Source organism: Astatotilapia calliptera, chromosome 17, assembly GCF_900246225.1.
Source record: "Astatotilapia calliptera chromosome 17, fAstCal1.2, whole genome shotgun sequence".
Taxonomy (NCBI): Eukaryota; Metazoa; Chordata; class Actinopteri; order Cichliformes; family Cichlidae; genus Astatotilapia; species Astatotilapia calliptera.
The window spans coordinates 34,200,971-34,215,524 of record NC_039318.1 but is presented as its reverse complement, the minus strand read 5'-3'; the positions used below and the strand labels follow the sequence as shown (position 1 = coordinate 34,215,524).

The window sequence follows — 14,554 nt, the reverse complement described above, 5'->3', positions numbered from 1 at the left end:
TGCTTAGTAGATGAGTACATTAGATATTGTGCAATACATTTTCATATAATTAAATATTGAATATTAACTGTGAATAAATCCATTCTCACCACTTAGTACTTAGACAGTTAGGGTAGAGCAGGTCGTGTGATTCAATATAGGCTGCTTCTAAAAAAGTAAATGCAGTTGATGATTCGAAAAAAGCATTACAAAGTGACTGTAGAAAATATACAGTTTGAAAGCATGGAAAAAATATATTTGAAATTATATTATTGTCAATAGAGGCATGAAATAACTAGTGATATGCTGATCCTGCTTTTTGTTGTCTCAAGAAGGAATTTGCCATCCATCTTCAATTAATAGGCTGTTTTTCACTGTCACTAAGAATCAGCCAATCATGTGTGAGGCGGCATCAGCCTTTACACATTAGTTAAATTAAGAGATATTTGTTACTTAAGACGACATCAACACCAGGAACAAGGCAAACATTTACCATTTAAAAAATCGTATTTATTTATTTATGTGCACGCATCTATTCCCTTTCACATCATCGAGTCTCGACAATACTACAAGTCACTTACAGTCACACTACTGTCTGTCCTCTCCTCCTCTGCTCGCTGTTTCACAAGGTCAGCATCTACTCACTCGCACACAGGCCAGAGCAGACAAGGGTCAGGTAAATCAACAGCTCCTTACATCACTATAAGAGCGATGAAAATTTTGCAACAAACGTTAGATCTAACAAAGAAAGAGAGCCTGACAAGCTGACAGGGGAGGCTCCGTTGATGGCACTTTTATATCACTGTCGACTGAACTGACCACCGTTAGATATTCACAGCTGAGAACCGAACAGATCAGACCTCATAGCTCTTACTGTTGTCACAGATACCCGATGCTGCGATCTGTCAGTCTCAGAATACGTTTGTTTTTTTCTTATTTATGTCATGATACTATTTCTATAGTCCATTAATTGGAAACGTAGATTGCCTTTTTTCATAGAAACTTGCCACTTAAACACTTAATAAAGGCTGATACTTTTTTAACATTCAAGACAAGATGTTAAAAATGTTTTACATGTGGTAATTAACATATGGCAAATATCACAGTTTGTGTGCATATTTTGTAAGCAATACACAGTGCAACACAGACACTGTTAACATGCTACATTTTTCTTATTAGCCTAACAAAGTAGGGCTTGAAGCCCTTCTGAAACTGTCTTGCAGCTCTACATTTGTTATTATTTTATGTGATATGTGAATATTTCATGCCAGACCAAAAGTCAGTAGATCCCTGCATCAATCAGGATTCATTATGATTCATGTTTTGGAAAATAAACTGGTTTCTAGATGTCAGTTGCTGTGTATTCATGTACAGTATGGACTGTGTGGTTGTTTTCTGTAACTTTGAATGGCTGGGTTACATACTTGCCAAACCCTTTTTGACAAACACTGATTTTTAGTGTTTGACATTAGACCAGTCAGTGTCTTCCTGTCCACAAAAGAAGCTTTCTGCTTGTTCCACGGTAGCACATGAAGCCAGTGCAAGCTGCCCGTGTGTGTGTGTGTGTGTGTGTGTGTGTGTGTGTGTGTGTGTGTGTGTGTGTGTGTGTGTGTGTGTGTGTGTGTGTGTGGCAGCCAAGCAGGCAGTCAGACATCATGCGGCCACTGTATCAAACAACAGCAGTGGATGCCAGCCACACTTCCGCTCTTCACATGAAAGGAAGCAGGATGGAAATGTTTGTGGTTCAGGGGAGAAGATAGAGGGGGGGAGGAGAGTAGGAGCAAATGTGGGGGGTGGGGGTAGGGGGGTTAGCGGTCGGGTTGAGGGAAGGAGGGATGGATGGGACGGATGGATGGCTGAGCGGCCAGAGGAGGCTGCCAGGCACCCAACTTTCCTGCACAGATGGAGCCTCCTCCTCCTTTTCCACCTCCTTTTCCCAACACTGCCCAGCACCAGCCAAGCAGTCCACTGACTGAATGTGTGTGTGTGTAAGATCGCTGTGTTGGGGATTTTAAGGTGTGCAGGCTTATTTGTGTGCATGTGGACTGATTTTTTTTTAAAATTTATTTATTTTAGTTTGGAGCATCCCATAGTGTTTCTGTGAGTGTGCAGGATTTGCTGAGATACAGGAAGGAGTTATGTGTAGGGTGTGAGGTGGTTGGAATGTAAATTCCCTCCAGATGGAGAGAAATTCAGGTCTCAGCTCATTTTATACATTTTTTTAAATGCTTACCAAGCTTAAATCAATCAATAAATAAAGCAAACGTGGGTAAAATAAATAAATAAATAAAAAGAAAGAAAGAAAGAAAAGGAAAAAAAAGTGCATTTGTGGGCAGAATATTGTTGGTGGATAAATATGTAAATGCCCAGTGCTGCTGTGAAACATTGCCATTTGCCTCTAAGCATTTTGGGCCTACTTTAGATGCAAACACATGAGTGATCAGAGTCGAGGCTTTGCTTGATAGCGCTCTTCTTGAGTAAGCTTCCATGACATACGCTGCCTTTCCTCTCCTTCTCTTCCTAAGCAGTCTGCCGTCCTCTCTTTTTTGGTTAATCAGTCTCTTTCTCTCTCTCTGTTCACCACTTGTACATGTTCAATTAACAACCCTCTTCTTTTTTTAATCACCCAGCAGATCTTAGCCACGCCAACAGTATGACGCTCTCACCACTCCCCGTTGTTCATGTAAAACTAGCACCTTCATGCACCGATAGGTGTGTGTGTGTTTGTGTGTGTGTGCCATATCAAAGGAAACATTTGACTCCGCCTTGACTCCTTCATGGATCAGTCCCTGCAATGAAAGCAAGAACAGACATCCGTGCCCTTGGCAGCGACACAGGAAGATGATTATCAGTGAGCGTGTGTGTATGTGTGTGCGCGTCCATAAATGCTGTATGTATATGTGGGTCTGTGTAGGAGAGATGTGCTGATGAATATGTTAGAAGCTGCCTTTGACTCATGACTGGATGCAACCTTGTGCGATGCTGTACATCTGGGCGGGATCACTGATCTATAAATTCATGTGTGTGTATGTGTGATCACTCACTCCTTTCTTCCCTTCACACACATACGCACACAACAAACACACACACAAGTATGAGAGAGAGAGAGAGAGACACAGGTTGCAGAGCCAACATGTGGCACTTGCCAACACCCCACAAAACTAATCTCATATCTACTTCTGCTGCTGGGAGATTGTTTGTGCGACAACCCTAAGGAGAGCCGAGAAGGCAGAGAGGGGATAAAATCAAATCTAGCTCCTGTCACCGGCTCAATTCTCAAAGTGATCTCTGTGTTTGTGTGTAAAAGCGACATAAAACACGTGGGACTAAATATGCGCGTGTGTGTGAGCGCTCAACTCTTGTACGTTACTCCCGTGAAAATTGAGTTTACGGTGTTCACTGGTATGCCAAAGTTACGGAACACTGTGAATATGGCTGTGGCTCAAAATGTGTGTCATCCATCCTCTGCTCTGCTTCTATTTGCCCTTCAACTAAAAAGCCTCTTGAGTCTACGAGAATGGGTGAGAGCATTTTTTAAGGCTACAGCTTCAATATACAATGCAGGTGGTGCCATACCCTCTGCGCTGTGGAATAAGAGATGAAGATGGAGCTCTTACATCTCTATAGCCGGGGATAATGGGATTCCAGGCCATATTTTCATGGGGTAAAGAGACAAAGCCCGGTTGGAATCAGTGTTGATCCCCTGTCTTTTTAAAGCTGTCAGAGGGAGTTTGAGCCCTGAAGAGGCCAGAGGACGGGCTCTGTCTTTACAGTGTTTGTCATCTTCCTCATTTTCGCTTACTTTATCTGCTTTTGTTTCTTTGTGTCTGTCAACATGTTTCTGCCTCCTTTCTCTCATAGCTTTCTGTCTTGTTGCCTTTGTATTTCCCTTTTTTCTCACTATATGCTGTCAGTCTTTTTTCCTTTCTGTTACAGTCTTCTAAACTATCCTGTCAATGAAGTATTCAAAATATTTGTCTGCCAGTCTAAGGCCTCTTTTTGAAGGACCATACCAGCTTCTTTCAACGTCTTGCGTTGCCTAGAACAACTTCTGTATAGGCTTGGTTATTCTGATCATTTCTAATGCATGCTTCACAAAAATACTGTAATTCAACCAAGATTTTTAGAATTGAAAAATACAGGCTCACATCTTACAACTCAATTGGAAACAGGTCAAGGATGTTGTTGGTAACATGTCACTGATAATGTGATTGGGTTAAGAAAGAGAGTGAGTCTTTTATAAGTAAGTGGGGGGAGTTTGGGGATCGTCACAAAACCTCTGGGGGTATTTTCATAGTCTTTTTAGTTACAATTGAGTATAGATCCCAACTGATATGTTTTTTTTAAGTATAAGTAACAAATTTCCTTTCCTGATTTCTTTTTTTTTTTTTCATATATTGAAGCCTTACCAAGACAGTACAGTATGACAATGCATTTCAAAAATGTTCTTGTTTTACTGTTACAACAAGATCAGCTGCCTGTTGTGCTTGTGGTGCTCCAAGCACATATTTTGCCAACAGGGCAGTTGCACAGTGCTCTCTGGTGGACTCAAATATGCAACATCAACACTCGTAACTTGGCTGAAGGGTGTTTCTCCCATGCGTTCTTTATTTTTTACATTTCGAGTTATCAGCCTTTATAAATGTAAATACAGATATATCAACAAACAGCCATTATCGGCTCATATATTGCCCTGTCGAGGTATTGGTCGGGCTCTACTCGAGCAAGAATGCATTAGCTATTCATTTTGTGGAGATTAAGTTTAGTATTTCAGATGCTAAATCTTTTTATGTACCCTTTGCTATTCTGAAACCACAGACAAGCATATTAGTTTCTGTGACAAGACCTCTGAACAGGTCTCTTGACTGTTTAATTGAAGGCTAGGTGTCTACAGTGAGGAACTGCATCTGAGTGAAGAGCCGGTGTATGAATCCAATATTGTGTGTCCATCAGCAGCCTGTGGTGACAGGCAGACTGTGTTAGTGTCTGGCTTTCTACTGAAGTGTCGCTGCAAAACTGTGAATCATCTCACCCTTCATGTCACTCCATATGCTTTACTCGCTCTCCTCCTCGTGCCCTGGTAGACTTTTTTTTTTTTTTTTAAATGTCTGACCCTTTTTTCCCCTTTTTTGTGTGGACATCTTGCTCCATTCTGGCTCCCTCTCTTTTCAGTTTCTTTCTCTCTGCGTGCCGTCATCTAATAATCACATTTCTTTTCAAATGCCTTTCTCCCAGGGTGATATTCAAGGTTACAGCAATCTAGTGAGCGGAGCTCTTTATTTTTTTTTATTTTTTTTTTTTCACTCGTGCCAGACAATGCTGCTACCAAATATTATCATTATCTACTCTATTTTCACAATTGAATTTTGTCCTGGCCAGAGAGGCCACAGCCTCCCCTGCTTTAATGCTATTGCTGCTTTTCAATTTCCGTTGTATTGCTTTTCATCCTGTAGCAGCCAGCTGTGCATCATTTATTCACAATGTACTTTAGACGCATTGAAATACTATATAAGAATCCAGTAATGATCCAAAACACATAAAAAACAGATTTGACGTAATTTTACAATGCAAAATCAGTGTAGTTACTACAAATTTACTGGACTGATATGTATACAGAATAAGACACATATTGCAGGAGGATTTTCATTTTGCCTATGGATAAGGTGAATGGGCTGTTGTATGCTGAGAGCTCATCCATTATTCTCTGCCTCCCCGCCAGAGACTCAGTGATGTGTTCCGAAATGCACCAACAGGATATTTTGACCACATTTAAAACCAGCGACGATGTTCGCCACGTGGAAGATTGATGTGAAAATTGAGACTCAAGTCAATTAACTTTCTTTCAGTCAATCGAGAATAACACAGAAAGAGCGGTTCATTTAAAGTTGATAGAATATTGATTTTTAATTACACGGTAACAGATTGAATATGACATCCTCATTACAAAAGTTGATCAATATTTAAATGATGAAGTCAGCTATCCTCCGAAAGTGCTCATGTTGAAAGTGAACTGAAGTCCGCCCCAGAGAGATCTTTGTGTTGACACTGATGTGAGCTGCCGTTCCTGGACTCGGTAATTACAACAGTTTAGCAGTGATGGCACTTTTTTGGCTAAAAACTGAAACAGATTAAGACAGTTAATAATGCTGTCAATTTAATTTATATATTGGAAACTGCTGTATATTGTGTAGTGCCACTTGTGCTGTGCTGTTTAAGAGTCTGATTTCCAAACATGTTCAAGCTTTCATGTGTGAATTTGATTAAAAGAAACGAGACTATGCAGCTTAAACTGTTTTTTTTAATTACTAATATGATGACAGATGTGTTTTAGAAACTTACTGGTCACTAATAATGAAAAATAGATTGCTTTGAAATATCTGTTAAGTCTGCAGAAAGAAAACAAAATGTTCTCTATCATGTGGGCTTTCTGGTGGAGCTGAACTTGCTCGTCATGCAGTGGGTCTCCGTGTTGTCTATGTTGACATTAGATTACCCAATGCTTTCCAAACTTTCACTTAGAATTTCAGTTTTAATCACTTATAAGCTCCATAATTTGGAAGACAACCAGAACAAAACCAAAAAAAAACCTTGCCAACAACCTCAAACTGCAGACGTGCTGCTTTGCATGGGACTACTTTTAAATTTGACAAAGGTGATGACCACTAAGACTTCCTACAGTTTCCTAACTAATAATTATTCAGTGGAAATAGAGCTTAGTTTTATGAAGATTTCAATTTTTAAAGGCAATCCCAATGATATTTACACATCCATTAAAAAAAAGCAAGTACTGTAGTAGAAACAGAAGTCACGGAGTTGTCACTCATGTTTATCCTGATTTTATTTGTCTTTTTTATGTGTCTGTTATTTGTGTAAGACCAGGTTACCTACATTGTATGTGCACAATGGAAACCCTTCTAAAATAGATCCAAAACAAAACAGGTGGAATACCAGATCCTAATAACCGTTAATGGTGACACAGGCACATTTGGTTTTTAATCTGTCTCCTGGGTATCATTACCAACAACTCTCCCTGTGGACAATTAAAACACTTGCTAGATACACTTGTGTTTGGTGCTGTTGATACTTTTGTGTTAAATATTTAATTATCAAAGCTGTTGCTTTCATTTGCCATTTAATTTCAAGATAACTGGGCAGTAACTAAACTGTAAACCAAAGATGGTTTTGTTGTTGCTGTTGTTAGAGCGCTTCAGTCTGCGCTGTCATTCAGTTTATTGAACACAATGTTACATAATTGCGTTAAGGAAACATTGTAAGCTAAAAGAAAGCACCATTAGCACTTGCAGGAGTTTATACACAACATAAATATTACTATATTACCCCAAATATTAAGCATGATTTACCTTTTCTTCTAGAGTGTTCAAGAAAGTGCCATTTTATAACTGGAGTTCGGTTTACTGGACTGAATCAACTTCAGTTTTAATTTATGGCTGCCCCTCCGTGTGCCTGCTTCTGCTGTAGGTCTCTTCTTGTTAAAAGGAGTTTTTCCTTCCCACTGTCACCAAGTGCTTGCTCACACTCGTTTGTTTGATTTTTGTGGTTTTCTCTGTATTATTGTAGGGTCTTTACCTTATAACATAAAGCGCTGTGAGGCGACTGTTGTTGTGATTTGGGGCTATAAAAAACATTGAATTGAATCAACTCATGTATCTATTTAACACCCTTACTGTGGTAATAACTATGAAAATTTTACTATTGGAAAAACAGGCTTTCATGTGTTTTAGTGTCTGACACACACAGCTGGATGAACCAGAATTACACCTGGATCTGACCGGGAACAACTGGGAGGAGGTGACAATAGAGATACCTTTTCGTTGCCTGTTTTTCTCATCTCATTACAGGAAATGTAAGAAGCTTAGTAGAGGCCTCAAGAGAATGAGTCCATCACTATGTCAGGCTTCCGGTAACACAACTTAATTAAATATGTTGTGCGTGAGTTTTAATCATGAATACTGTTAAAACTTAGTTGTGTGGGTGACATCGTTTCTAATTAAAATCATGTTAAACGTTTAAGATGTTTAGATTAAACCATCAATATGCCATTTCCTGTATCACATTACAACATATAATGATTTCTATGTGGGTCGAACGTGGCTCATTTTCCTTGCATACTGTCTTCATAAAAGCTCCTAAAGAGATGAAATTCTAAGAGAAGCAATACATGCAATGACTAAAAAATGTGCAGCTGAATAAAATACTCCTGTCAGGTTACTCAATTATTGACTGCAATGGAAAGTAGGCAGAAAACCTTGACAGAACGCTCAAAAAAAATGTGCATGCTCTGTAAACCACTGAAAGAGTTTTTTTTTTATTAGGCTCAGCAAGGAGTGTGTTCTCCAAGTACAGAAGTGAATTAGAAAAGGAAAAGTAATTAAAGTATTTTTTTTATACCTCAGATGTTTGGATATCCTCATGAGTTGCATAATGAGTGAAATTAGACATGTTTACTAAAAACACACAAACTTCATGGTGTGGAAAATTAATTGACATCTCCCTAACGAATGCTTCACAAATATTAAGACAAAAACAGGACAGATATCTAAGGTGGGGTCTTTTCACAGGTAACTTCTTGATAGATGGTTGGATTCTTTCCCCAAGTGTCAGTGTGACTGACAGTAAGCAATGTGAAACACGTAGCGGCTTTTCTGTTTTTATTTGAACAAAATCTTAAAAGTGCTTTTTCATTATAGGGTGATTTTTGTTTCTTTGGAAAAGCTGTGTCTGATTCCAAAACATGTGAGGAGCCCTCCAGTCCATCTCGAGCAGGAATTTATATGGTGCTTTTCTAGTCTTGATGACCACTCCAACTTTTTTACACTTCAAGCCTTGTTCGTCCATTCACACTCATGTCCATGGAGAAATGTGTTCCAATCAATCAATCAATCAATCAATCAATCAATCAATCAATCAATCAATCAATCAATCGCACATTGTCACACACTGAGTGATCCATGAAGTGCAGTTTTTATGGTTTAATATGTTGGCCAAGAGCAGAATTTTCATCGATAGATAGATGGATAGGTTTTGCAGAATACAAGCAAACCCAACAGTTCCTTTGTAGTGTAAGTGTGCAAGTGGGATTGATGTGCCATGCTATGAATAAGGTGTTACAGCATAGCTATGTAATTGTGAATAATAATGATAACCATCCTAGTGACTGTGTAGAAAGATATCCTCTTTTCAGCAAGAATCTTTTTTGGCTCTGTCACTTTTGGTTGGCATGCTGTTTAAAATGCTGACAGACATATTAGACTGCCCTATTCTGCCTTGAAACTTTGGTTTTTCACTGAGCAATTCATGAATTTTGCAACATTTATTCAATTACCTGTCTATTAGGTTCTTCGGGGACTCTATTAAGACTCGACCTGATCTCAGAGGCCCAGAGGCAGCTTTGTTGCATGACAGCAGCAGTGTGTTCATCTCCCGAAACAATAATGGCTCCACCTGTCAGAAGACAAAGTGGGTCACAAGCAAAGCCTTATTGGTGGCTGCCACCTCAACTTTTATCTCTGATTAAACTGTAAGAATCCTTGTGTTGAACACCCTACTGGGCATGGGCCGTATGTTCCAGCTTTTCCCTCTGATTAAGCCCTTCTTCAGATTTATTGGCCATGGGAAATAATGGGAAACACAGCGAATGTAGAAGTTTTAGCCCATTACTCATGGCTTTTATTGGCATGGGCTCTGTTTGGCATACAGCCATTGACCTGTACAGAGGACAAAGCAAGTAACGCCTCTCCTGGCTCTTGGCAAGGAAAAGCATAGCAGTGAGGAGGTGGCAATATAGAGAAGGAGAAAGTGAGAGAGGAGACGTGGCAGCAGTGTAGGTGGGTGATGTGAGGATAGAGAGGAAGGAAATTGTTTAATAATTTACAAAAAAAAGGAGATTTCAGTATTCCAAAACTTATCTCAAAATATTTTTGCTATCTCTTTGTAATATAGAAAAGAAGTTGCATATAATGCAAGAAACTGCCTAACAGGGATTTATAATAGTGTCTAGACAGAACAGTTGATCCCTAAGGAAGTAGCGCAAAAAAAAAAAAGAGACCCTGTGTGCTGGGTGACAAAGTTAAAGTTCAGAGATGAAACTGTTACACAAGATAGTGATCCTTACAGTTTATACTCTGTCTGTGTATAAATGTCTATATGTGAGTGTATTAAGTATATTTTTTTAATTATAGGAGAACTGCTAAGCATAGTGTGAAACCCCTGGCAGTAAGCTCATTAGTAAGTAATAATCATGTATACTATAAATTAGCTTGTGCCTTTGAATGCTTTTCTGTTGGAGACAAAGATAATATACTATATTTGCTCATATTGGTTTAGTGTGTTTTATTACAAAGCTTTATGGTAATTTTGCTTTTTTAAATGTGCAACGTTTTCTAGGCCAGAAGAAAAAGGAAAAACAATACAGAAATCCAATTTAAAGCAGAACTCCACCAATTTACATACAAAGTTTAAGTTTACGGGTTGAGGAGGAGATTCATAAATTTTTTAAGAAACATTTCTGATGATGTCCAATAAAAGAAACGTTTAGGGTAATCTGCAGTAGACATTTTGATTAGAGGAAATAAAATATCAGTTTTGCAGTAGCTGTTTCCTCTGGGGTAGATGGACGGGTCAACAAAACATTAGCCTTTGACTTAAATATCTCTCTCCTCCGCTAACACTATTGTTTACAATAAGTCCTGGAGATAAAAGGTGCAGTTTGAATGACAATGACATCTGTGTAAGAGATCATATGCATATTTCTTTTCTTTTTTTTTAAGCCTAAAAAAATCTTGTCATATCCTTGCACAATGTTTAAAATATGCCCTCCCTCACCACGGGCGTCAGGTGTTTTAGCAGATCTTAATCCAGGTTGTTTTCTGGCAGATATGCTGCAGTGATGTTTGGAAAATGAACACAATCACTGCTGGCATCGATGTCCATGTGCCATAGGATTTTTAAAACGTGGAAAGTAGAGCTTTACCTAGGATCCAGCACAGCTTCTGCGCGCTAATGAAAACAGCATCTCTGACTAGACGAAGATATCTCACATAATACAACATTAACCATGAGTAGCCTAAATATAATTGTACATGTGAAAACTTACTTGAACTGCTTTATATATTCATAAACTCCTGTAACTCTTGGGGTTTTAGAAAACTCGACAGAAAAAATTGAAAAAAGGGATAGACATGTGAAGGAAGCAGAACTCCATCAACATTGTCGCTGTTTTATTTGAGTTACTGTACGCACTGTACAAATGGATGCACTGCCTGCAGATGCTGTTCCGTGATGAGTGAGTGAGCTCAAGCCTCGGCTGCTCGCTCCAGAGTTTGTGGAGAAGCACATTTCTACTTTATAAATAACACAAAAGCCTAATTGTTGGTTGATGTGAAAGCTGCGCAGCTGAATTCTTTTCATGTTCTAAATATTTACTCACAGTTACGCAAATTGCTGGTGCCACCTTAAACTGGTAGTGACAAAAAAGAAAAGAAAAAAGAAGCTGTTCTTAGCGCTGTACATATGGTGGATGTTGGTGCGTGTGGTTCAAACGTGTGAGGCGAGATCTCAGGGTTGCATAAAGATGGCAACCTCGTGAACAGCTGTAATTGGTTTCCTCTGACAGATCAAACCATCACTCTGTCTCGGAACATCCAGCTGTCAAACTTGACACACAGTTAGATTTAGCCACTTTTGCTCTTTCCAGGAAGTATAGACTTGTAGAGTCCGCCGATGACAATGGCGGCTTTGTACACCCACACAGTCATGGGCACACATTTGGCCTCCTCAGCCCAAATCCATGTCGAGGTCAAGTCTCTGTTAATTGCTTTCCATGGAGTAGATGGATGGATCACGGCTTCAGTTGACGAGGCTGGGAGGTGTAGGGAAAGAAAAACACGCATGTGGTAAGACACACACAGAGAGTCTGGCACACATTTCAGCCAACGGAGACTGTTATCAGCTAATTAGTAGCAGTAACTGCAGGGGCCAACCTTATTGACACTGGAATAACGGTTTTCTGGTTTGAGTGGCACTGTCACTTCTCCCGCCGTATCATTGTGATTCAATTATAAATACACAGATGCAGGGAACGGAACGTACAATCACCCCAAGGAGGAGACGCTGCTTTCAGATGCTGTGATCACTTGAGCGGCCATATGGGTTATTGTGTGCAGACTGGCCACGCTCTCTCCCAAATGGCAGACTAAACTTCAGTGGATAAATAAATGAATGAATATTTATTTCACATTTCACATCACTCGGCAAGTCCCACATCGGTCGAGCCTCGAAAAGCAGAATGCGACAACACACGAACTGAAACAATGGCAGTGCTTTTTGTGCCGTGCAGAGGGGGTTAGGGTAAAGGATTACACGTGCCATTGTGTGGCCATTCAGCCTTGGTCCTCCTCCAGCTGGATTGCTTTCATTCCCGTGATCATGATACCCATTCAAAGCTCGAATGATGAAAAGAGCACTAAATGTATTTTTTGTTAAGAAATTGCAACAGTATCAGCTGTTTAGATTGTTTTAATCAGAGGAAATTTAGGCTGCACCTGTCATAGGTTTGCTGTTGGGTATGTGGGGGGGCGGTGAATGATTAATAAAAAAAAAACACGAGGCTGAGCCAACTAGCCAAACCTGTTGCCTGTTCCAATATCTAAAAGGTTCGACTAATATGGTTCGACTAATTTCCTGTGCATTTAAAAAAAAGAAGAAGAAGAAGAAGAAGAAGAAGAAGAAGAAAAAGATTTGTACAGGCTCCAAAACTAAAATCAGCACTTTTAAATTTCTTCATTAGCCAGAAAATATCCTCGGATCACTATTATTTATTTATTTATTTATTCGTGGAGGCTAGCGTCTTTTTTTTCTTAGAGCACTACCATGTCTCCTGCTTTGTACCCCGAGGAGATTATTTGGAGAGTTGTGACGTAACCTGGAGCTAAGCAGAGGGGGGGGGGGGGGGGGGGGGAACAGTGAATCACGTATGAGGGACAGAAAGTAAGATGTTCCCACATGCCTGGCCGCAACTGTTTCTTATTAATCTGCTACATGATTGATGGGAGGATGCATGGGAAGGTTGATGGGAAGAACCTGAGCAGAGAAGGCAGGGGGGGGGAATTGCTGACCACAGCGCCTCTTAATCTTAGATTTTGAATGGGGGTGTTTTCAGAACGGGGAATATCCTGGAGATGCATAGTTTATGAAACTGTATCGTTCTCGTGCGTAAAATGCCAAGAGTTGCACTGGACTGGAGGAATAGGGGGTCGGGGATTGAGAGGTAGAGTGGGGGGGGGGGGTAGAGAGAAAGTGACGGATCGGCCGAGCGATATGGCGAAAAAGTGGGAGAAAGAGACAGCGCGACAGAGAGAGAGAGAGAGAGAGGGAGAGAGAGAGAGAGAGGGAAAACGAGAGAGAGACAGAGAGAGAGGCTGTGAAGCGACTTGGTTGGCAGTGTTCGCCTCTGTCTCTCAGGCAGTGGGAGAGATGTGCGTAACATGCAGCGGAGAGCGGTGATCATCATCTGCGCGCCGCATCGCCGTGGACCGCCGTGCGCACTCATAGACGGAGACACACCGAGGGGTGCAGCCCGCTCTCCCGTACCCGTCGTGACCGACACTCCCGTGAAGCCGGCGAGAGACCCCTGAAGGAGCAAAAGAAGCAGAAGAAGTGGTGTGAGGAAAGATGCCAGCCGCTCAGGCTGTGATTTGGGGTTAATCACCCCTCTGTTTGGAAATCACTCTGACGCACCGGCGACGAAGCGAGCGCGCTTATTTTTGCGGAATCCCATCCTCCTTCCTTCTGTGTCACATCTAAAGCGGACTATCAAGTGGGGATTTTTTTTCATTATTTATTTTTTTTTATTTTTTTATTTGCACGAAAGCTGCATTCCATGGCCAACAGAATATGAGTCAGTGCGTGTCTGTGAGCTGAGGTGGAGTGTGCGTCTATCTCTCTCTCCCGCTTGCACGGCTGTCTCGGTCCGCCACAAAACCTTCCCACGCCAGGATGCAGCTGCTCAGAGTTGCGTGGGCACTGACCGGAGCGGCGATCTGCTGCTTTCTCATTCTCCTTATCCACTCCCGCCTGCTCAAAGAAGGTAATCACACCGAACTCCACCGATTTACCCCCTCAATCTGATCTGTTACCGAGCTATCCTCTGCCGTGTAGTTTATGTGAAGTTTTCCGCAAAAAAATAAAAAAATAATAAAAATAAAATAATAATAATACAAATATGTATATATACATATTCAAACATGATCAAATATCCAATTTTCTTAAGTGGCTCCGATACAGAAAAAAAGAAAAAAGAATCCAATCCAGTTTGCACAAAAGCAAATTCATGAGGCGCACAAGCGCTGCTGTGATTCCTATCCCACCTGCATTTCTGCATCTCTGCTCATCAACAAGTAATCAACCCGAATATGTTCGATTAACCAGTATTGAATGCCAGAGGAGAAGGAAGAATTGTGCTCAAGGAAGAGGGGGTGAAAAAAAGTACCACCAAAAGCAGTTGACTGAATGGAGATACTGATTTGTTGTAAGCGTTTTCAATAGATGGCACTAGAGT

At 40.5% G+C, this 14,554-nt stretch overlaps 1 protein-coding gene across 3 annotated transcripts in view; it reads left to right on the top strand.

The window, feature by feature from the left end:
* tafa5a (TAFA chemokine like family member 5a) overlaps positions 1–14,554 on the top strand; it is a 166,006-nt gene that overhangs the window by 33,734 nt on the left and 117,718 nt on the right. The window contains exon 1 of one of the 3 annotated variants that reach the window (XM_026148095.1): positions 13,302–14,083. The exons of the other annotated variants lie outside the window; for them this stretch is intronic. Within the exon in view, the coding sequence (XP_026003880.1) occupies positions 13,993–14,083 (91 nt within the window). The 5' untranslated portion in view covers positions 13,302–13,992. Of the gene's footprint in view, positions 1–13,301; positions 14,084–14,554 lie in introns of those variants that run through there. 3 annotated transcript variants of the gene reach the window in all.